This window comes from Camelina sativa, chromosome 9 (genome assembly GCF_030686135.1).
Source record: "Camelina sativa cultivar CO46 ecotype springtype chromosome 9, ASM3068613v1".
Taxonomy (NCBI): Eukaryota; Viridiplantae; Streptophyta; class Magnoliopsida; order Brassicales; family Brassicaceae; genus Camelina; species Camelina sativa.
This window is the reverse complement of record NC_141888.1, coordinates 31,396,336-31,418,806: the sequence shown is the minus strand read 5'-3', so window position 1 is coordinate 31,418,806 and position 22,471 is coordinate 31,396,336. Positions and strand designations below refer to the sequence as shown.

Genomic DNA, 22,471 nt, shown 5'->3' with positions numbered 1-22,471 from the left:
ACGATTTACCGTATCAAACCCAAGATAACATTATTGGCCTTTGTGACCGAAATATCAATAAGTTAACTGAAATAATAATTTCGATGCTCGTATCTTATGTATGAGCTCGTGAGCAGTGAGCTAGACTGCACTCTTCAAAGACATCAAGTGGTTCGAGTAAGGGTTTTGTTTCCTATGACCGTGGCTAAATCATTGGAAATCATTATCTCCGAATTTGGTTGAACAACCAGTTTTTAAATCAAAACAATCAAGTTAAGTGTTGTTAATAGCAACTTTTTAAAGCCTCGTCTAGAGAACATAAGTATATCAACCGAACGGCAACAGTGAATTATTCTTTTCGAATTCTTACTTCTGACCTTTTGCAATTAAACAAAACTACCCCAAGTTAAATTTCAGAATTACCCCAAAAGCAGAATAAAGTTAAAAAAGAAAAGCCAGATCAAATGAATATCAAAAAGGTAATGTGAAAACGAATCCATTAACGAGTGTTATAATATAATCCTAAAATATGGAGTGGATTTTTGATTCCACTACAACATTCCAAACCTTAAAAGCCAAACCCCAAAACCTAAAGAAAAAAAAAAAGAAAAAAGAAAAGAGGAGCTTTTTGACAGTCAGATTCATCTGCTGCTTGCTTGAAGATGGTTCTGCTTACGCTCTCTCATAAAATTAGAATAGAAATTTTCTACAACACAGAAAAAACGCAAGAGAGAGAGAGAGAGATGTTCACAGCATCTCTTGCGATCTTCTAACACAGCGACTCACTTTCTTTTTAAACTCTGCTCTGTTGTCTCTCCATTCCTTTGCTGCTTCCACATTCGCCGGTGACTCGTCGTTGGGACCCGAGAGCATCGATATGATACTCAACACAATGCTTTCTACCTGCATCATACAGACGCAATATTAGGCTTCAATGCATCTCTGTTTTCTTTTCTCATATGATCTAATAAGAGAACACTCGAACACACTATCGATTAAAGCGGTACAGAACACTATCTCCAGTACCCTCACAAAAGAGGTTCAATCTAAGTTGCACTATCCTCCAGAGTATTCCTAATTCCTGACTTTATAAATTACCAAGAACATTTGAAAAGCAAGTGACACAAATGCACAGTGTATAAGGTCGATATATATAACAAAAGCTAGCCATATTCCAAGAATGTTAGGTAAGAAGACCCCCCCAAGATATTCAAACCCACATATAACTCAGCCCTGCAAACAAATTACGAGGGTACTGAAGCTAAACGGTGAAAGAGAAAGATGAATGAAACACATACCGTATGGACAGGGTTCCAACGTTCTGAAGCAAGCTCGTATCCATTAGGATCATCACCAGGAGGATGAAGAATAGAAATGCAAACTTTTCCATCAGAATAAACTGCCGTAAAAAAAGAGCACAAGATCATCAGGCGACTGAAATCTAAAAAGCTCGAGAACAAAAACAAAAAAAAAAAAAGGGAGAGAGTTATCTCCAGAAGAATTTAAAATCCACACACCATTAGGATGCCACATCTCTGAGGTGAAGGTCACAGTTGGTGGACTATTTGGATAATTCTCTGGAAACGTCATAATTGCATTAAAAAAACCACCTTCACTGCAAAAAAAAATCAAAAGCAACAAAAGTTTCAATACCATACAATTCATCTAATAAGCTCACATCTATAAGAACAGAGTAAAAACAAGTCACTCATGTTATCTTCTATCAAACAAGTGGGAGCACAACAGAACCAAACCAATCGAATGAAACCATCTTAGCCAATGCAAAACAAACTACAACTTGATCAAAAACGAATCCACTAACTTGCATTGAGACACTAAACAGAGGAATTAGGGAAGAATCAACAAGCAAGATAATTCGAAAAGAAAGAAAGAAGAAGAAGAAGACTTACTACAAAGTATCAGGAGGACCCATAATAGAGACGCTCCATTGGAAAACGTTAGTCTCATCAACGAGGCCAGCTGAGAAACCATCAACAGGTTTCTTGCACAGATCTGAAAAGAACCCAACAAAATTAGACAAAAACCCAGACCATAATACTCGAAATCAAACCCAATCCAGAGCAAATAAAATCAAAAATCAAAAACCCTAAACGAATCGAACAAGAGAAAAAAATAAAAGAGAAACCTTTAAGTTGTTTCTGAAGAAGAAGGCTTGCTTGATTGTTTGCCATCGTTAACAAGCCACCGGACGAGAGAGAGAGAAGGAACTAGTAGATTCGGGGGGAAGAAGATGAGGTTGAAGCCAAAGGATTTTGTAAACGCGAGAGAGAGGGATGTGATGGTTTAGAGTTTTAGAGCAATCAAACCGTCTCAGTATTTACTACTTTTTAGTTTTAGGGTTCTTTTTTTATATAAAAATAAAAATAAAAAGGGGCGGTGTGTGTACTTTATATATATATATATATTTTTTGTGATTTAAAAGTTGTAAAATGGTACTATTTGTTATTCATAAAAATGGTAAAAATCTTATCAATGGAAATTTTATTTTATTTTCAAAAAGAGGAAAATCTCCAATTTGATTTTCTGTTTTGGCTAAATATATTGTTTTTTAACTTTAAGACAGTGTTTAAGAAACCGCTAGACGGTATCTGGGCGGTGATCCAGCGCCTAGCGCCTAGAACGCTTAATCGGGACCTAGATGGTTTTTAGGCGGTTTAGGCGTTTATAACATAAAACATTAAATATATAAAATTATACAAAAATATATGTTATAAAAATAAAAAAATATAAATTATAAACAAAAGTAAAAAAAATACATTTATTTAAGTTATATTAACAACATATAAATGTTTATAATTAAGTATATAGATATAAAACATAATAATTTAAATATATGTAATTTAAAAATCAAAAATAAATATTAAAATACAATTTATGTAATTTTAAGCGGTTTAGGTAGTCATCTAGACGTCTGCTGAGCACCTAGCGCCTAGACGGCGCCTAGACGACCGCCTAAACCGCTTTCTTGAACACTGCTTTAAGATAATAAAAGAAATTAACGTGTAGCGGTTAAATGAATAGCCGAAAGCTAAAAAAGGTTTAGCCGATTTCGAAAAGCCGAATGCCTTGAGTAAAAAAGATCGAGAGCAAGTAGTGAAGGACGTAAAGAGGCTCGGCCATTTAGAGGAAGGAGCCAATGACGATGACACAACCAAGATTAGCATTTAAAAAAAAAAGACCCGAACCATAATTAACAACAACAAAAATATCATCATACCCGGTTTAGTTTAGACATGCATTGTGACTTTTGTGAGTAAAGAATGATCTAGAAGACTAGAAGAGATCCCAACCACAACTGCCAAATCTTGAAAAGGAGTCCAAGAAGCCAAGACCACGGAAGAGCATATAGAAACAAGCCCAAAATCAAGTCCATACACTTTTTAATATGACTAGAATAGTACCCGCGTTACGCCGCGGGATTGTTTTATATTTTGTTTTTATTTATATTTATTTTCATAATTTTATATGTTTTGGTAATTAAAAATAACAATCACCGATAACTGATTACGGCGGCTGGGTCTGTTCTCCACGGTACAGAATAAGAAGAATTGTCCTTTGCCATTGATGAATCCACCTTATGATCAAAAAATGCTTCTGTTTACGAATCTACGGGATTAAAATCTCTCTTGATGATTTGATTCTATTTGATTTATGTCTTTATTATATTATATTCAGTTCGAAAAAATTATGAGAAAAAATTAACGATTTCTGAATATTATAATGTTTTTTTCCAATCTACTGCAATAATTTGAGTTCAACCAAATCAGTCTACATAGAAGAAATCACAGACCAGACATCTCTTTTTCTCTCATTTTTATATTGACGAGATCAAAGCCTCACTCATGACATCCCTACATGATACCTCACTTCTCCTATTCCAGTTAATGAGATTTTGTGTTCTAGACTCCTAGCCGTTTCTCTCTTTTGATAAGACGGAGTCAACCAAACACCAATGACGATATATGGATTCAACTAAAACGACAGCAAAATAACTTTGGTTCGATCTCTTTACTCTCATGAACGAAAGATGGCAACATGTTTGCTTTTTTAGTGTCTCCGATTTCTGCTAAGGTTGTTGTGTGCTCTTGATGCTCAGTTTGCTTTTTTTTTTTTGTTAACGTGGTGAGAGAAAGAAACAGAGAAATTAGTGGAATAGATATTTTTTTAATTCTATTAAAAACTCTCTTTTATTCTATTAAAGGGTTGCAAAATATAATTGTTAGAATTTACGAGAAAGATTTGAAAGTCTTTAGAATGCTTGTAAATCTATCGTATATTATGGGAATAACGTCCTATTTCCCCCTCGTAACTATAACATCGTATCAAATCTACACAGAACTTTAACATCATTACGTGTCTCCCTAAATCAATAGTTTTAGACCTATTTCCACCCGAATCAATAGTTTTATTGTCATTTCCCCCTCAAAATATCAAATATCATCTATTACTCCTTGAATCTGGATTTATGTGGTTTACTATTGGTTTAATAATTGCTTAACCAACTAATTAATCTTATTAACCGAACTAAACCTTATTTCAACCCGATTTTAAATTAAACCCATCAAAACCTAACATTAAGAACCTATACCGGTTCTTCCCTCTTCACCAGCCTCCTTAAAAAAATCTCCAAACTCAGACAAAAAATCACCAACCTCGAACAACCCTTCTGGATAAGTATTCTATTCACTTGAAAGATTAGATGTTGAGAACTTATGTGTTGATTGATTATAACGTGATACACATACAGAATCACATACATATATACTCGAGAGAAAGAGATCTTTAGAAATCAGATCCATACAAATAATAAAATAGAATTAACTATGATTATATTGTGGAACTTCGTTGATCTTACGTGATTGATCCATCTTAACCCAGATTAACTATGCTGAAGCAGCTTGGTGACCAATCCATCTTAACCCAGATTGAACCAACTTCAATTATAGTTAAACGTGACCAATATCAATCTTCTACATCACTAAACCAATTTTTTCAAGACTCTTTACTAAATAGAACCAAACGTTTCATAAAAATCATGAAGTAAAAAAAAATTCTATTGAATTCTACGTATGAATTCTTTCATCCAATTTTATCCAATAAAAATTCTTCAAATCTATTCAATCAAATTCTATTGAATTCTTTCATCCAATTATTTTAAGCCCACTTATTTTAAAAAGTAAGCCCAACAAAATAAGATCAAGTCTAATAGAAAAAGTGATATGGAAAAAAAGAGACTTATCATAGGTTAAGACATGTTGAGTTGTATTATTTGAAATGTTTTTATTGGCTAACAATTTTACTGAGATGTCAAACTGAGAAGAAGCTAACATACTGAGTTGTCAGATAGGGAGATCAACACATTCTACTTTTATTGTATTGATTTTTCATCAAACCTTCACCAAAAAAATACATATGGACTCGACAGAGCCGACCCTTGACACAGGCAGGTGAAGCACATGCTTGTAGCCTCCAAATAATATAGTAAATTTTCGGCCCATTTTTCCAAAAAGCTTCATTGGTTATACTGGTTATAAGGTGGGTTAATAGTTGCAAGGGTCATAGGTTCGAACAATTTCTCGTCATGTTTGTATTTTCCAAGTTTTTTTTTTAAAATATGAGTGTATAGTTGGCCCCAAAAAAAAGAAGGGCTTGTGGCCTTAATATTTTCAGAGACGGCTCTGGGACTCGATTTGCCATTATATTCCGTTACCGCTGAATCTTTTTCATCGAATGTATAATGCTATCAGCCTCAAACTTACACCGATATGAAAGACTAACATTTTTTTCTTTTCTTATTTAACTAAAAACTTAATATCTAACCTCTTATTATAATACTTCTAATTAACACATTACCACACACTTGATCTTTCTGCACCCCGATCAGTCCTCCACGATAGTTTAATTTAACATTTTCCTCTCTAGCTTCATTTCATCCGTAATTTAACATTGCTCTAAAACCGATCGCATGCGAATTCAGGAAACCAAAAAAAAAAAAAAGAAAAAATCAAAAGTGAATCAGGGTAGAGTTGATTCATAAATATTGGTAATTGCTATCCATGAACATTATGTGAAGAAGAAGATAATGATTTGAGGGCATGTGGAAGAACGTGTGCTACTATTCTCGGTTAGACCGTAATATGAAAACTTACAGTTAAAAATAAAATAAAAGTTAAACTAAAAAGATGTACTTTAGGCTAAAGTTGCATTTAATATGTTGTGGACTATGGAGGACGAGACATGAACATTTTTGTATTTTTCGGACAAAAGACGAGACATGAACATATGCTTTCTCTTTTCCTTTTGTGTTTTTTTGTTCTCTTTTCTTTTCTTTTGACGCATTTTACTATTTTTGCACTTTAATTATCAGGTATATTTCTAAAATTGGATTGTGAATTTACTTAACTCTAAGTCTCTAATGCTAAATGGGAAAGAGAGCGATATGATTTTGGGAAATACACACTTTATTCGAGGGCATTGGTTTTTGCAAAAGTATATCCAAAAGGCCAAGATTCCACAATCCTTTGGAGATTGGCACTCATCAAGCTACCACTCATAATCAATTCCGTTTAAACACAATTTAAAAAAAAAACTTGATATTCTTTCTTATTCGGGTTGCTAAAGACTTATTTCTCAATTTTCATAAACACATTTATTGATCTCGTACCCTCAATAATGTCGCGGGAGAGGGAGACATTGGTCGAAAACGTTTGTATTTTTATAAATAACGTTTTGAATCAATAATGAATTTAATATTTTTTTAAAATAGCTTAAATTAAAAAATATGATTCCACACATCTCTCTCTATCTCTTTGTGTATGAATAAATGGATGTATATACACATACATATGTCCGTACTTTTTGATTCCATCTGGTCTTACGTTTGTTTTGCCACTTACGACAAAAAATCCCTGAATTCCTTACGACAAAAAATCCCTGAATTCCTTATAACTGATTTTTAGGTTACACATCCTTTTAACATATTTAGTTGTAGAATTTGTGAAAAAGGTTCATAGTAATTGCATAATATAAAAATATCATTTTTACATGCTTCGTTATATTAAAATTTGAAACATATTTATATCTAATTACTAATGAAGAAATAGAAATATTTTTAATGGGAAGTCCTTTTTTTGTTCTTTATAATAAAATGAAAAAAATGCAAACGAAAACATCTGCGTTTATATTTGTGTTTACATCTCATATTTAAGAAGAAAAAAAAAGAATTTAATCAGTTGGACCAAAGAAGTGAATCATATCCTCTCTTTCTTTTTGGTGCAAAGAAGTGAATCATATCCTCATTTGAAAATATATGTTATTTTGGAAAAGGGAAATATAGTTTGAACACTTAGCATATACATTCGACAAACAAAAATTTGCTCTATAAATGTCTCATAATGGGTCTCCAAGAAATTGAGAAATTGACTGATTATTCAATGAACACACAAAAAAGTTTCCATAATCAACTCTTGAATTCATACATCACCCACACCTCTAGCTATATATAGCCAATAACACCAAATTCCGATAAACACATATATATCACCAGAACCAATTAACATACTCACACTTTGAATCTTTTAAACGATGAAAAAGATAGTTTTATAATTAACCATACCTTTCCTCTCAGCCCCAAAATTAGCCTTTGGATACAGCTGCATGCATGGTTTGATCTCTCCTCAGTAATAACACCCATGGCAAGCGATCAATATATAACCCAACCAACAAAAGAATTATCAAGAATAGCTAGTGCCCGAGTACTTAGAATGAGAGATGGCCTGTCGAGTTGTTGGAGGTGAAACCGGTCCAAGAACTATTACCGCCCCATGATGTGTATTCATTGTTCCCGGATGAGTTTATGTTAATATTCCCCAAAAAGTTTCTCGATAAGCTATTTAGTCCGTCCCCATCTCTACCCTGATCCTGATCATTCTCTTCGGCCTTCACATTTCTCGTTTGTTCGGCTCCATCTCCGCGTGAAGCCAAATCCATCAAGGGTTTAGACATTAGCTGATTGGAATAGTCACTACTCTTTTGTTGTGGATCATCTTGATTAACACCTTCATTACCTTCTAGTAAGGGATATAAAGCATTTGAAGATTGTATCATCCCGTTAGTGTTGATTAAGAAAGGGATTTGTTGAGCTTGTTGCGATGAAGGTATCCTCCATGGATCCAAGATCCGACCACTAGAACTCATCCCACTTATCACGTTGCTAATTTGAATTCCGCCAAAATCTAACCCATTGTTGCTTGAATTGTAGTCTGATCCAAGGCTTTGGAGAGGAGGCAAGATGGGTAAGTTGGAAGTAAACCCCGTGCTTTGGCCGTAGCTAAGAAACTTGCTAGGGTTTGAGTAACTTGGGTGAGAAGTAAGTGATGAAGCAGTGGTATTGTTATCAGCCGAGACCAAGACCGTAGATTTCGATCTCCCGCCGTTGGATTTGCTTCTCTTGTTCCTCCTAAAGCCTCCTCCAACAGGAACATTCCTCAGGGCACCACCACGTGTCCAATAGCGGCGACATGTTTTGCAGAAATGGCGAGGCTGAGTAAGGCTATAGTTATTGAAGTAACAAAACTTTGTATTGGTTGAGTCACATCTAGGGCAATTTAGAGCTGCTTCAGGCAATGGGACTTTCGCGATCCGAGCACGTTCCACCATTGAATTCACTCTAGTTTGGCTCGAGCCAGCCTGAGAAGCCGGTGGTGATGAGAGCTGCCGTAAGTAACTACTAGGGTTCTGGTCAGTTGTAACACAGTCTAGCTGATGTTGGCTCCCTTGCTGCATATTAACATAATTAATTACTACTTATTAGTTTTGAGGATTGCAATAAAGCAGAAAGGATTCGAGTAGGAAACATTGGTCGGTGAGAAAAGAAAAGAGATAATTGTTCTACTTTGACAAGAATTGCAGATTTATTATAGTTGTTTTATTGACAAAGCTGCAGAAAGAAAATGGATGAATAATAACGCAGATTAAAGTCATAGTAACTTTTTGTTTAATTCGATGGCGGTGTAAAAAGCTAGACAAAGAGAAAAAATACATTCTATAAGGAAAACAATATGGATAACTTCATAAAACCAAAGTCCTTAAAATAGAAACATAAAGATCAAAATTAAACTCATCTTTATATAAATTACGTACTGGTATATTCGAGAGAAGACATGAAAAAAGGTTTTTTATCGGCTTAAGAATATTTATAAGTATATACGCGAATTCGTTTTTTTTTTATTTGTTCCGCAGAGAAGAACAAGAGAAAGAAGCTAAGTAGCAATTTTGTAGAACAAAAACTGCAATCTTCATATATCTTGATCGAACTTATAAGAGTAAAAAATGAATGAATCAAGAACATCTAATTATATCATCATAAACGAATATTACCTGCTGCCAGTTGTGTGAATCAAACTGATTCACTGGAAGAGATGAGAAATCCATCTTTAAATGGTTTCTCTTTTTTTTTTTAGGTAAGAGGTCGCAGATATGGTGGAAAATCACATCATACAAGAAAGAATTGATCTAGAGAGAGAAGAGCGAAGAGAGGAGCTGAATGAGATAAATAGAAGAAGAAATGAAGTTTCCTTTGTTTAATTTATTGTGTTTCTTAATTCTCTTTACTCTTTTTTTTTTTATTTTGTTTCTCTTTCTCTTTCAATTTTCATCATTCTCTTAGGCTCTTTTATTTCTTTTTGTTTTCATCAAAAAACCTTCTTACTTATTGTTAACCTTTTTGGAATTAAGTGTCGATTTAAAGAAGTTTTTCTGTTTTGCTTATTTTCGCAAGTCAATCATCTACGACGTCATTGTGTGTGTCTTGGTTGTATCACTGTATATATATATCAAGTATGAATTTGTTTCATATATGTTATGAAATTGATCAATTTCACTATAACATTTGGTTGAAGGAAACTATTATAATATTATATGTGATATGTGTGTATTCTTTTAATAAAGTAATATATATATATATATATATATACATTTCTTATAAAGATATAATATGTGTGTTAGTATATTGTGTATGTTACTTGTCAATCAATGAGAAAAAGACGATTGAAATCTAAGTTGGTAGATAATTCACTCACTTGTCCGATCCGATTCCACTTCCTAAATATATTGTATTTCATTAGCAACGACAAAATTAAATATAATTCTTTTATGAGAGAAACGACAAGGAAATATAGTTTTCTTAGCATGTAAGCTTTTTTTTCTTTCTTTGCAAACGTTTACAGACAGTGGTGCCCAAAAAGAAATGTGAAGAGCAAGAGTACTGGCCATGCAGAGAGAGAAACCCTAGGCACCTCCCTTCAATTTTTTTTAATTAAAAGGTCAAAAAACAACGAGAGAGGCGAATAATTAGCTAGATTAATATATATAAAAAAACAAAAAGATTTGGAAATTAATAAAGAAACAAATAAAGGTGAATTGGTAGTGGGGTGGTCTTTGGTGGAGTTGTCACAATCGAGTGTACCTTTGTTTTCCTCGGGTGTGACCCAAGTTTCGTTTTTCATAGTATTTATTTTAGTTATCTTTCTTATAATTTTTCGTCATTGTGTTTTTTGTCTTATAAAAATAAATTACCTTTGCATGGCGAGATTTTATAGATTCCGAGCGGTCAGTCTTAAGAATGATCCAAGAACTCGTAGGATTCTGTGTATATGGTTTCCTTCAAATATATGATAATACTATTATATTTTGTGATCCAATAAATCGTTCGGTGTTTTTTTCTTTCTGAACTTGGATATCAAAGAAGAAATTATAATGTGCTGATTTGGATAATTTGCAACACAAGATAAATAAAAACTAGAATGTATAATTAAGCCAACAAATCAAATCATGATGATTCAACACGGTTGTTTCTTTTTTTTTTCTTTTCTTTCGTGATTCTTGATGTGACCCTCATATAACTTACCGATAACATTGAATGATTGAAATTAATATATTTAGAATTATGATCACCGGCCAGTCTATATGTATTTGATGATTTATGTTTACAAATGTGAGGGGTACGTAAGATTTAGTAAAGACGGACATGTTTGTAGGAAGGTGTCCCAGTCCGCTCCGCGCGCGATTTCTAAAAGAAAGATTTGTGGTCCAAATTATGTATATTTGATCAAACCTCTTTTTAAATGGACCTGACTATGTCGACACATAACAGCAAACATCGCTAACTACATAATTCATAATCAACCTATTAAAAAATGATATTTATCAAAATTAATTATCTAATGATATTATACCAACGTATTTTAATATAACAGCAAACATCTCTCTCTGTCTCTCACTATTCGTTATCTTCATTATAAAAAAATCGTTTCAACTATGAAAATGATCAAACTGAGACAAAACGATAAGAAGAAGTTCCAATACATTTGAATTACTTGGAAATTTGGATGAAGTTGAAACACAAAGAAAGAACATGCTTTGAAATTCTGTAGTAGTAATATGAACTAGCCAATTTTCTTTCAATTATGTGTACTAAATTTATCTCACAAAACACTTTGGCATCAGCAACGCGAACAACTTGATTTTGAAACTAAGTAACATATCTATGACGCAAGATCATAATAAGTTATATGTTTGAGTAACTGAGAGTGTTTTAGTCGGAATGTAACATGTTGAGCTTCGAAGTAGCTGAACAAGAGGGATAATACGGTGTCTTCATCTATTGGTGAGCTATTGAACGACTAGGGAAGAAGCTTAACTCGAATCAGAGACCTCTAATTCATCGATGAAGAACTCTTTTTAAAGGAGCACTTTATCTTTTTATTTTATTTTTGATAGAAATTTAATATAATTTAAAGAAGTTCGTCTTTATAGAAATGTGCATGTGTGTGTGTTTTTTAGATTAGTAACACATTTTCATGCAACTAAAAAGAATCTTCTCTTATCTGTAGTGTACATCTCATGAGCACATATTCAAGGTTGTAAAGCAACACACCTTCTCTGCAGCTTTTTCTTTTCTTTTTCTTGCATCCATATTTCACATTTACATACAATATATAAATACTATTATATGCATCTATGATACAACTAATAGTTACTCATATAGCTTGATCTTAGCTTTCAAGATATACTTTTAAGTGTGAAAAAATCGATATAGCTAGCATCAAATTGAAATCGTTATCACGTGTCATTCTTTAGTAGAAGATTCCTAGATTCCAATGCAAGAACATGCATAATTTCATCTGTAAGAGAAATGCTCCGAAAGATATAGCCATATAGTATATAATCTATTTAACTATCTTTATACGGCTTTCTAATTACTGCTTTAAAAATGTTTCATGCATGCTAGCTAGATCTGGACCAGATCATCTGGTGTTGCTACTTGTACACCTTAATTTTATAAAGTCATACCTGTAGAGTAAAATAGACTAACTAATGCTCAAATTGTGGTAGATTGGATAATTTGTACCCTGAAAACCAAAAAAAAAAAAAACGTTTCTATAGAAGAATGTCGTACTTATACTGCTGATCACTTGAGAAAAATCTAGCTTTGTAATTTGTAAAAAGAGGAAGATATTAATGGTTAGGTTAGTGATATTTGTTTGTACAGTATTGTTTTTTTGATTGCATGTTTCGGCTGGCTTCATTATTATTACTCATTCATCATCATCAACAAAAACCGTTCAAGGAATATATACCTTAATGTTGCTTAGCCGCATCGGGGTAAAGCGTACCTCTAATGTGGCTTTACATCTAGGAGACTAGGAGCCAGGAGGCGTGTCTTGTCTATGATGGGTTTGCTATTCACAACACAAACTTTGTAAACAATAATCCTAGCTGTAATTGGGTCAATCTGTTGAGTGTGGGCATTTTATTGATAAATGGCCAAGCAAAGTTCGTTGACCAACAAACTCAATACTACTATACTTCCGATGCATGTGGGTTAATTAAGGGAGCATTGATTATATAATTACGTCTTTTAAACGACAAGACAACAAACAACGAGGATTCTTTCTCTTTACTCCCTTTTATTTTCGTTAATGCATTACATTAGGGCTATTTTTCACTGTGTGCTCTGATACCGTTTTATACAACACTTAAGGTGTACAATTCTAATTTCTAATACATACCCGAAACTGAAACATTGATACATAAACCATAAAAAAAAAAAAAGAAAAATCAAAAACATAATCTGAATGGTTTACTAAATAAATGGATCCTTAAAACAAGGGGAATTACACCCTATGACCAACAAAAAAACTATAATTAAACAACTAACTACTCTAACCATGTATAAGTAATATACTCTATATAAACTATAATATATACTATATTACCCTCTTTCACCACCATCTCCACCCCTCTACCACCACCATCCCCACCCCCTAAAACCACCATCTCCACCCTTTACAACCACCTCCGGCAGCCACAACCACCTCTGGCAGCCACCACCACCACCATATTTTTACCATCATCACCACTAAGGTTCCTAATGTACTATATTCTTTAGGATTTAGATTTCCTCCAACCACTACCGCTGGATCACTGCTGAAGAACCGCCGGACCACCGCCGACATATCACCGGACCATCGCCGGAGAACCGCTGGACCACCGCCGGATCACCGGACCACCGTCTACCACCACTGCCGTCCACCCCTATCCACCATTATCCTTAAACCAAAAACCCAAAATAATAATTTACACTACCCTTGATCCTACTTTTCTAATTTTTTTGAATAGATGATTATATTATTTGTTAGTTTTTTTTTTGGGCTACTCAGCTAATTTACCCTTAAAACAAAAGCCATTATTTGCAACAAATGTTTTATTTTTGGACCAAAAAAAAAAAAGGGTGAGGTAGCAAACTAAAATAAATGGTCCCAATGGTATAAGTTGGGAAGATAGTTAGTTCTCCTACTCCCAACTACATCCCTCTTCAATGCTCAATCTCGTCTTCTTCTTCTTCCTTCTCTCTATTTAGTTTCCTTTCTCTTTCTCTCAATTTCCTCATCTGGGTCTTCCTCGTTTGCTCCGCTTAATCGTCATGAAGGTCACCATCGTCTCTCGCAGCGGCAGAGAAGTTCTCAAGGCTCCTCTCGACCTCCCCGATTCGGTAATTTTGATACTCTTTCTCCGATCTGCTTCTTAGTGGGTCTGTTCCTATAATGTGATTTTGAGGGTTTTTGTTCCTTTAGTTAGTTTGCTTGCTCGATATCCCCCATGGAGATATGTAGGGAAAGTTTCATTCTTTTTTTATTGATTTGAGGGTTGCTGATTCGAATTTTGTGTGTATGTTCTGTTCTACGCAGGCCACTGTTGCTGATCTGCAAGAAGCGTTTCATAAGAGAGGTAAAGTTTTCATTTTTACTAGGGATTTTGACTTGTCGAAATGTTCAAAATAGATCTAGTCTTGACTGTGTAAGCTAGTGTTATATGTCATTTACATTGCTGTTTTAATCTGTTTTGAGTTCCTCCTTTTTGAATTTGATGCTTATGGGTTTATATAAGGAGTATCTAGATTTTGATAATGCTTTATGGTGGTGAGAAGGATCACCTTAAGCTTCTATACACAGTATTGGTTCTGTATCAATCATCACAAACCTTTTCTCATTAATGGATCAGTCCCTTTTTAGCCAGACAAAAAATGTTCACTTTAGGATTGTCTATTAATGACGATAGGTTGTAATGACAGTATCTGAATTCTTCTTAGTTCGTACTACAATGTATAATCAGTGTGTCACTTCAAATCTTAATCTGGTTTCTCTACAGTAAGTCAGTTACTGTATTGAAGTTTTTTCTTCTTCACATCTTTGAATAGATTTACTAAATGTATTATGGTATTTTATCAGTTGGTTTAAAAAAGGTGTGATTTGGGTTTTATTGTTTCAACAGCTAAGAAGTTTTACCCGTCGAGGCAAAGACTGACTCTTCCTGTAGCTCCTGGATCAAAGGAGAAACCTGTTGTCCTCAATAGCAAGAAATCACTCAAGGAGTACTGTGATGGAAACAACAACTCCTTAACCGTAGTCTTCAAAGACTTGGGGGCACAAGTTTCCTACCGCACGCTCTTCTTCTTCGAGTATCTTGGCCCTCTCCTTATCTACCCGGTCTTTTACTACTTACCTGTTTACAAGTTCCTTGGCTATGGAGAGGACCGTGTGATCCATCCGGTCCAGACGTACGCTATGTACTACTGGTGCTTTCACTACTTCAAACGGATCTTGGAAACGTTTTTCGTTCACCGGTTCAGCCATGCAACCTCCCCAATCGCGAATGTGTTCAGGAACTGTGCTTATTACTGGAGCTTTGGTGCTTACATTGCGTATTACGTCAACCATCCCTTGTACACACCAGTCAGTGACCTTCAGATGAAGATTGGTTTCGGTTTTGGTTTGGTCTGCCAAGTCGCAAACTTCTACTGTCACATTTTGCTGAAGAATCTTAGGGACCCTAGCGGGTCTGGAGGCTACCAGATTCCACGCGGTTTCCTCTTCAACATTGTTACATGTGCCAATTACACGACCGAGATTTACCAATGGCTAGGATTCAACATCGCTACACAGACTGTTGCTGGATACGTTTTCCTCGCTGTTGCTGCTCTCATCATGACCAATTGGGCTCTTGGAAAGCACAGCCGTCTGAGAAAGGTAAACAAAGCTTCCATCTAACCATTTTGCTACAACTGAAAGTTTTCAAAACTTTGTTTCTTTTTTCTGTTTCTGTTGTGGTTCTTATTGTTGGGGTTTTGATATTGGTATTGCAGATATTTGATGGAAAAGATGGGAAGCCAAAGTATCCAAGACGATGGGTGATACTTCCACCATTCCTTTAGAAAGCCATTGTCTTTTATAATCAGTTGAAGCTCTTAATAAAGTTTGAAAAAGATAATCTTCTTTGCTTTCTCTGTATTGTTAATTTTTTTTTTTGGGGTCAATCTGTATTTTGGTTATAACTTTTTTTTAATTCCTTTTGTTTCGAAAGTGTTTTTAAGTTAGAGTTTTAGAATGTACTTCTTTAGTTGTTTCTCACGCAAACCAAATCCTCCTCCTATGTATTGCATACTCAATAAGAAAGTTTGAATACAATAACATTAATCCATAAAAGAAAGGTTGTCTGCTACAGCTTATGATCTCAATCAAAATGTACTGAAAGCAAAAACCAATGTACGTATTACATTGTCATTTTTGATCATAGAAGACAAAACAAGTCACAAGGCATGTTATAAAGAAATGACATAATAGTTAGGAAGATTCGGAAACATGAACTCAAACCTATATGGCTATATTATATACAAATTGTTGTTTTCTATTTGGATGTTATTTTTGTTTGTTTTAAGTTTACCTTTAATTGTCTCTTTGTTAGTGTTCAATAAAATCAGCTTATGCGGCCTTCTACAGCTTAGTATTCAATCAATCAATTGCAATGAGTTTAGACGGCGATGAAGAAATTGACTAGTCTGAACGAAATACAAGTTGTAAAAGTTCAACATAACATTTTTATAAGTTACACATTTTTAGTTGTCTCGAAAGAATAGGTGAATTTTTCAGTAGATGAAACGAAAAATGTAATGGTAAACAAAATTACCAGAAGGAAACAGAAGCAAATTACGAAAGACTCAGACAAACCGGGAGAGAAAAAAGGTAATCATCAAGCGCTCCCCCACATTTGATCAGAGAGTTCATCTCTCAAGACCGATGAAGCCTCATCCGCAAGCTTGCAGCTTCGTTGCCTGTAATGTATGTCATGTTGGTGAGACAAAGTTTGATCATCCAAAGTTTGGTCACCCATATCGATAAGAATGTTGTGCAGCAAGCAACAGACAAAGATTATCCGTGGTAACCGGTTTCTATCAGGCATCCACATTACCCCGTGTATTATCCTCCACCTGTCTTTAAGCTTCGACAATGCCATCTCCGCGGCTTTTCTTGTCTCCGAGTGTCTTCTGTTGAACTCGGTTTGAGGAAGCGACAAGGGTTTGCCTTGGTATGGAGTGAGAAGCCATGGAAGAAGAGGAAAACCAGAATCCCCTACTATGTATTCTCTTAGCTCGGCTCTTTCTGAGACCAGAAACTTTTCCCCGCTCAGTCTCTTCCCTTTCTCAACTAGTTTGTAGAATCCCGAGTTCTTGAGGACAACATCATCGCTTAAACTTCCAGGCCAACCAGCGATTACATCGAGAAATCTCATGTCCGGGTCCACTACAGCCTGCAATATCATGCTGAAGTTCTTTTCTCCGTCCAGCCAAACTTTGTTTGAAGGTTCCACAGCAGGAAGGTTCATAACAATATGTGTAATGTCGATAGCGCCACAGCAATTAGGAAGACCAGAGATTTTCTCAAACTTTGATTTTATATCATCGAGTTTCGAAGGCCATGAGAGATGGTGCAATGCTCTCTCTTCCATTGATTCTACAAAGCGCCAAGTGATTTGGGAGACTGTTGACTGGTTCATCCCAAAGGTCTCCCCAATGACTGAGAGAGATTCGCCAGAGCCAAGCCTCCTAAGTGCCACAGCTACGCGGTCATTGAGAGATAAAGGTTTGCCATTAGAGTCACTGAAATTTGCAGGCTTTGCTGTGAAATCATCTTTGACAAGAGAGCAAATGTAGTCAAATGTCTTCCTTGATATCTTGAAAACTGACTCAAATGTCTTTAGATCCGATGAACCTAACAAAGGAGATAAATAAAAAACATGACATTGATCAACAACAAAGCCAAGCTTATTTCCCTTTTAGAACAAAGACATATTATCACTGTAAAAGATCCATAACTGTTCAAATATCACTATTAAAGCTCATAAAACACTGAACCAGCTTAAATTCAATAGTTGTAAAAACTAAAAGAAGAAGAGCTAATGTGCACTTATCATCAATTGGCTTTATCATTGACCTACTACAAAGAGGATTTATACATGAGGAGGAGAAGGAAGGAGATAAATGCAACAAACTAATGTAGTTGGACAATTTTCAATCACAGTATCGAAAACATGTAGCTGAGTGTTGTCAGTCACAAAGATTCAATAATGTCATGATCAGAAAACAAAATAACTTGCAGGATTGGTTACAGAAACACAGTCTAGTCAGAAGAGTCTGCTACTCTCCCCCCCAAAGTCTTAAAAAGGATTCATATCACTTAAAAAAATCGAAACACTAAAAGCAGAGCAGGGCACTACTAGCTCAAAAGTTGCATAATTTTAAAAAGAATCAAGTTCATCTCAACTTAATAAAACCCCTTCAGAGCTCTCTCACTTAAGTAAGCATACCACAATCGAATAAAACAAGTCACAAGTCACAAAACCCCAGAAACTACAAAATCAATAGATCGAAACAAAGTAAAAGATTGTTGAATAAAGAAACAACTCTTTGCCCCCTCCTACATTACTAATCTCAATCTAAAAATCCCCCTAGAAACAAAATTGCTCTTTTTCTCAATTCTCTCAAAGATTGTGAAATTGCTGCGAAAACAGAATAGATTTATTTACCAGAAAGACGGCGAGAGAAGCCATCCCACCAATCCAAGGAGGAATGAGAAGATGGTGAGTCTTCGTTGTTATTGAGAGCAACAGATGCGGAGGCGGCAGCAGCAGCAGCAGCAGCTAGCAACACGTTCCGATCAACCTTCTTCTCTGCTCTCTTCTTCTTCTTTATCGTTTTTAAAGGTCCCATCTTTTTATAAACCCAATACTCTATCTTCTTCTTCTTCTTCTACGATTTGAATCAAGTAGTTCTTTTTAGTGTGTGTTTCTTCTGGGTTTCGAGCTTTACTAAAAAGCATGCACTCTATAGAGATAGAGAGAGAGATAAGTCCCCAACACTAAAAAGAGACTAAAGATTAGAGATTTGGGTTTATGTGATGCTGATGTATTTGGATTTGGATTTGGAGTTTTTAAAAAAAAAAGAAAGGAAACGTGGCCATTGGTTTTTTTTTTGTTGATTAATTGCAAAAAAAAAAAAAAAAAATTAAAAGAGCCTTTTGAAAACAAACCTTAGGTTATATAAACTAGGTGATATATAATTGAATGAAGAAGATCACATTAACCAAAAAAAGATTACTAATAATAGTGTAGAGCATTGGTGCATTGTATAAGATCGATCATAGTAAAAGCAACACAGAAACAATTTATGATTTCTCTAACATTATGAGGACCAAAAAAAAAACAACTCCACTCTTCTACCAAAAAAAGTGGTCCACGTCCTTCCCATTACAAAAAAAATTGAAATGTAAAACAAAATTTTATAACACTATTGTTTGTTACAATGTTTTTGTAGAGAGAGAGAGAGAGAGAGAGAGAGAGAGAGAGCTTGTGGGGTGGGGATCATTATCAATCAGGTCAGCCTTGTTTTTGCAGCTTCTTAGGACAAGCTGAAGACAGATGACCTTTTTCTCCACACTCGTAACAGTTTCTCCTTTTGACCTTCTTACCAGTGCTAACCGGGGACGTTAAGTTTACATCATCAGCTTCATTTGTCGCAGCAGCAACGGATATCGGATCTGTAGCATATGTTTCGTCCATGAAAGTACCACCACCATTGCTTGTTACCTGAATCGGTCCTGCTTGGTGATCCAGCTTTGAGTTTGTGTTTTGAAGCTTCTTTGGACAAGCAGTAGAAAGATGACCCTTTTCTCCGCACTCGTAACAGTTTCTTCTTTTCACCTTACCAACAACGCTTCCGTTATCAGCTTCATTCGTAGCAGCATAAGTCTCATTCATGTAGTAGTAAGAATCACCACTAGTCTTTTGAAGAGCATACCCATCGACAGCCTCCTCACGACCCAGCTTTGAGTTTGCCTGATCATCAGCACCATCTTGTAGCTTTTTGGGACAGGCTGTAGAAAGATGACCCTTTTCTCCACACTCATAACAGACCCTCCTTTTGACTTTACCGCTGCTAACCGTGGTTGCAAAGTAGTTTCCGTTATCAACTTCGTTAGCCGGTACTAGATCATCAGGAGCAGCAGCATAAGTCTCTTCCACTGCTGCTGGTCTCTCTTTAAGGGCACAGCATATCTTGACAGGTCTTCCGGAAATAACATGCTGATCAAGCTTCAGCGCAATCGCCACAGACACGCTATCTTTGAAATCCACATGCGCGTACCCTTTAAAGTCCCCAGTCTCTTTGTTTTTGCCCAGCCGCACTGAGGTTATTACGCAGTCAGAGAAGAGTTTCCGTATGTCACGCTCTGTTGTGTCCCAAGCTAAATTCCCAATGTAAACCCTGTTATAGCCATCCACCATTTCTGGAGCGAAGCCAGACGATGTTTTCCTTCTGGGAATGGAAGGGGTGCTTGTTTTCACGTATTGCTGGATTGTCAAAAACCGATCACCCCTGGTAGTAAAAGTAAAGTAAAGAAGGATTTCACAACCACATATATATATATATATAACCAAGGAATGTCTTCAGCCACGAGTTATAGATATAGATTACTTACATTGCAGCTCTATCAAAAGCCAAAGCACGTTTTGCGCCATCTTCAGTCTGTATAAATTGAAAGGAAAAGATGTCAGAACAGTCTAAGACACAGTCCACTTAACCAAGTTCATTTGACAACTATACAGTAATTCTAAAGAAGCCTTGATTATATATCTCTGAAACTAACTCTAAAGCAATGTTCCAACACAAGTAAAAATGAAGCAGCAAAGTTAGATCGAAAAAAAAAAAACTTACTTCAAAAGTGATGAAGGCAATACCACTGAATGCACCATCCTCAGGACGCATCTTGCAGTCAACTTTAGTGATGACTCCAGAGCTTCTGAAGTAGCTACGAATCTCATCTTCTGTACTCTGATAAGGAATACCCCCAACATATAACTTGTTAGGAACAACACCCCCATCTACTACTTCTTCTTCTTTGCTGAAAAAAAAAAAACAAGAAGTCAATATACATAAAAAAAACTGAATACATAATTACAAACAACAGAGAGAGAGCTCAAATGAACAAACTTACTTGTCAGTATTATTAACTTGAATCTCTTCTACCTTCTTAACCTTGTCTTCTTCTTCCTCAGCCTTCTTTGGTGCTTTGTTTACCTTTCTCTTCTTCTTCTTCTTTTTTTTCTGCTTCTGCTTCTGCTTCTGCTTTTGGGGGTTATCCCCTTCCTTAGTTACTTGATCTCCTTCTAATTCGCCTTCCACAGTATCGTCTCTCTTTCTCTTCTTTATAATAATAATCTTCGTATCAGTTTTCTCGCTTGACCCACCATTGTCAACTTCACTCTCTCTGACTCTGACTCCTTGGTCGTCTTCTCTAGCGCCGCAAGTTTCGCTATTTCTTCGTTTCTCTCTCTTTGACAATCTGGGTTTGTGGCTAGCTGAATCAAGAAGCACTTTCAGAGACTGAGACTCGTCTACGGAGGAGGCAGATAGTGATTGAACCAAGTCTTGTCGAATCCTCTGCTTCAGCTTCTTGTTCGACAGCACCATCTTCGCTGATTCTCATCAAACTGAGTGAGTTCCCCAGACCGGAAAAATACAAAAAAAAAAAAAAAAACCCTAATTGATGATTTTGGATACGATCTGGATATGGGCCGGGCTTTAGGTTTATTGTGGGCTTTTAAGGTTCTTGAGGAGTAGGTTTTGTTGTTAAGGTCATCAATCATTTATTTCAACTTTGAAATCGTTTAATCATTTTTGTTATTGCTGCTTACTTACACCCGTAACGTACTTGCCACACATGCTCGCCCATACCATATTTTTTATAATAGGCCCGTCCAGTTCGACGAACGAGACTGAAAATATCTACTATGCATTGAGAAATATTAATTCATGTATCAAATATTATTACCCAAATAAAAAATATCATTGCTCTGATGCTTTCTGGATTTTGTTGAATGAATCTTTTTTTTTTTTTTTTTTACCAATTACAAATTTTGTGTTTTTATTTTATTTTTAGATAAATGTCATTGAAGTCTGGTTGTAACATTTGGTGTTGTTGCTCATTGCTAAGTACTCCAATATCATATCATGTAAGATCAAGATCATCAATCCATATTTCAATTAATTATATTTATATTTAAAACAAACATATGTTCCGTTTTGATTGGTTATTAATGAATGTGATTACATGTATATATATATACAGTAATCTCAAATAAAGATGTTGACTTAGCTCCACCCTTATCTTTTAATAGATTTAACTATCTTTATCATGTGTGGATCTATTTATCACTGGCCGGTGTTAAACAATAAATGAAAACTTATAGTACGAGTTTTTGAAAGTAAAGATAACCTTATAGTTATGAGATCTGCTACGTTATTCTTGTTTTCTTATGTTATCATGTTTCTTATTTTGAGTCAGATTCGAGGTACGTACCATATCAATCTCTTACTAGTTCTGATTGTTTACCAGCAAAAAGTTTATAATTTTTTTATTAGATGAAAAAATTCTGCAACTATAAAAAAAAGGAAATCCTATAATACCATATATAGTAATGTGTTGTATGATTCTAGTTTTTAAAAAAAAAAATATAATTATAATGTCTTGTGGTTCATATACTGTATTGTTATATAACAGAGATGGAAGCTCAAAAGACG

The 22,471-nt window shown here is 35.1% G+C and overlaps 5 protein-coding genes across 5 annotated transcripts; 1 reads left to right on the top strand and 4 right to left on the bottom strand.

Moving 5' to 3' along the window:
• Positions 1-444: 444 nt before the first annotated feature.
• Positions 445-2,370, bottom strand: LOC104712170 (ubiquitin-conjugating enzyme E2 14). Its single transcript, XM_010429005.3, has 5 exons — positions 2,126-2,370; positions 1,890-1,992; positions 1,497-1,594; positions 1,278-1,378; positions 445-882 (listed from the first exon to the last, which is right to left on the bottom strand). Exons 1-5 carry the CDS (start codon positions 2,169-2,171, stop codon positions 727-729), a joined length of 504 nt encoding a protein of 167 aa, XP_010427307.1. The 5' UTR covers positions 2,172-2,370; the 3' UTR covers positions 445-726.
• A 5,040-nt stretch (positions 2,371-7,410) lies between these two features.
• LOC104712168 (dof zinc finger protein DOF3.6-like) lies at positions 7,411-9,688 on the bottom strand. Its single transcript, XM_010429004.2, has 2 exons — positions 9,379-9,688; positions 7,411-8,778 (listed from the first exon to the last, which is right to left on the bottom strand). The coding sequence occupies exons 1-2, from the start codon at positions 9,430-9,432 to the stop codon at positions 7,759-7,761; spliced, it is 1,074 nt and encodes a 357-aa protein (XP_010427306.1). The 5' UTR covers positions 9,433-9,688; the 3' UTR covers positions 7,411-7,758.
• A 3,597-nt stretch (positions 9,689-13,285) lies between these two features.
• Positions 13,286-16,047, top strand: LOC104712167 (very-long-chain enoyl-CoA reductase-like). Its single transcript, XM_087466930.1, has 4 exons — positions 13,286-14,053; positions 14,250-14,289; positions 14,833-15,587; positions 15,704-16,047. Exons 1-4 carry the CDS (start codon positions 13,985-13,987, stop codon positions 15,770-15,772), a joined length of 933 nt encoding a protein of 310 aa, XP_087323056.1. The 5' UTR covers positions 13,286-13,984; the 3' UTR covers positions 15,773-16,047.
• A 320-nt stretch (positions 16,048-16,367) lies between these two features.
• On the bottom strand, positions 16,368-18,989 carry LOC104712166 (protein ALP1-like). Its single transcript, XM_010429003.3, has 2 exons — positions 18,421-18,989; positions 16,368-17,606 (listed from the first exon to the last, which is right to left on the bottom strand). Exons 1-2 carry the CDS (start codon positions 18,602-18,604, stop codon positions 16,588-16,590), a joined length of 1,203 nt encoding a protein of 400 aa, XP_010427305.1. The 5' UTR covers positions 18,605-18,989; the 3' UTR covers positions 16,368-16,587.
• A 68-nt stretch (positions 18,990-19,057) lies between these two features.
• Positions 19,058-21,428, bottom strand: LOC104712165 (phragmoplastin interacting protein 1). The gene is made up of 4 exons (XM_087467187.1): positions 20,886-21,428; positions 20,606-20,792; positions 20,370-20,416; positions 19,058-20,266 (listed from the first exon to the last, which is right to left on the bottom strand). The coding sequence occupies exons 1-4, from the start codon at positions 21,359-21,361 to the stop codon at positions 19,270-19,272; spliced, it is 1,707 nt and encodes a 568-aa protein (XP_087323313.1). The 5' UTR covers positions 21,362-21,428; the 3' UTR covers positions 19,058-19,269.
• Positions 21,429-22,471: the final 1,043 nt, after the last annotated feature.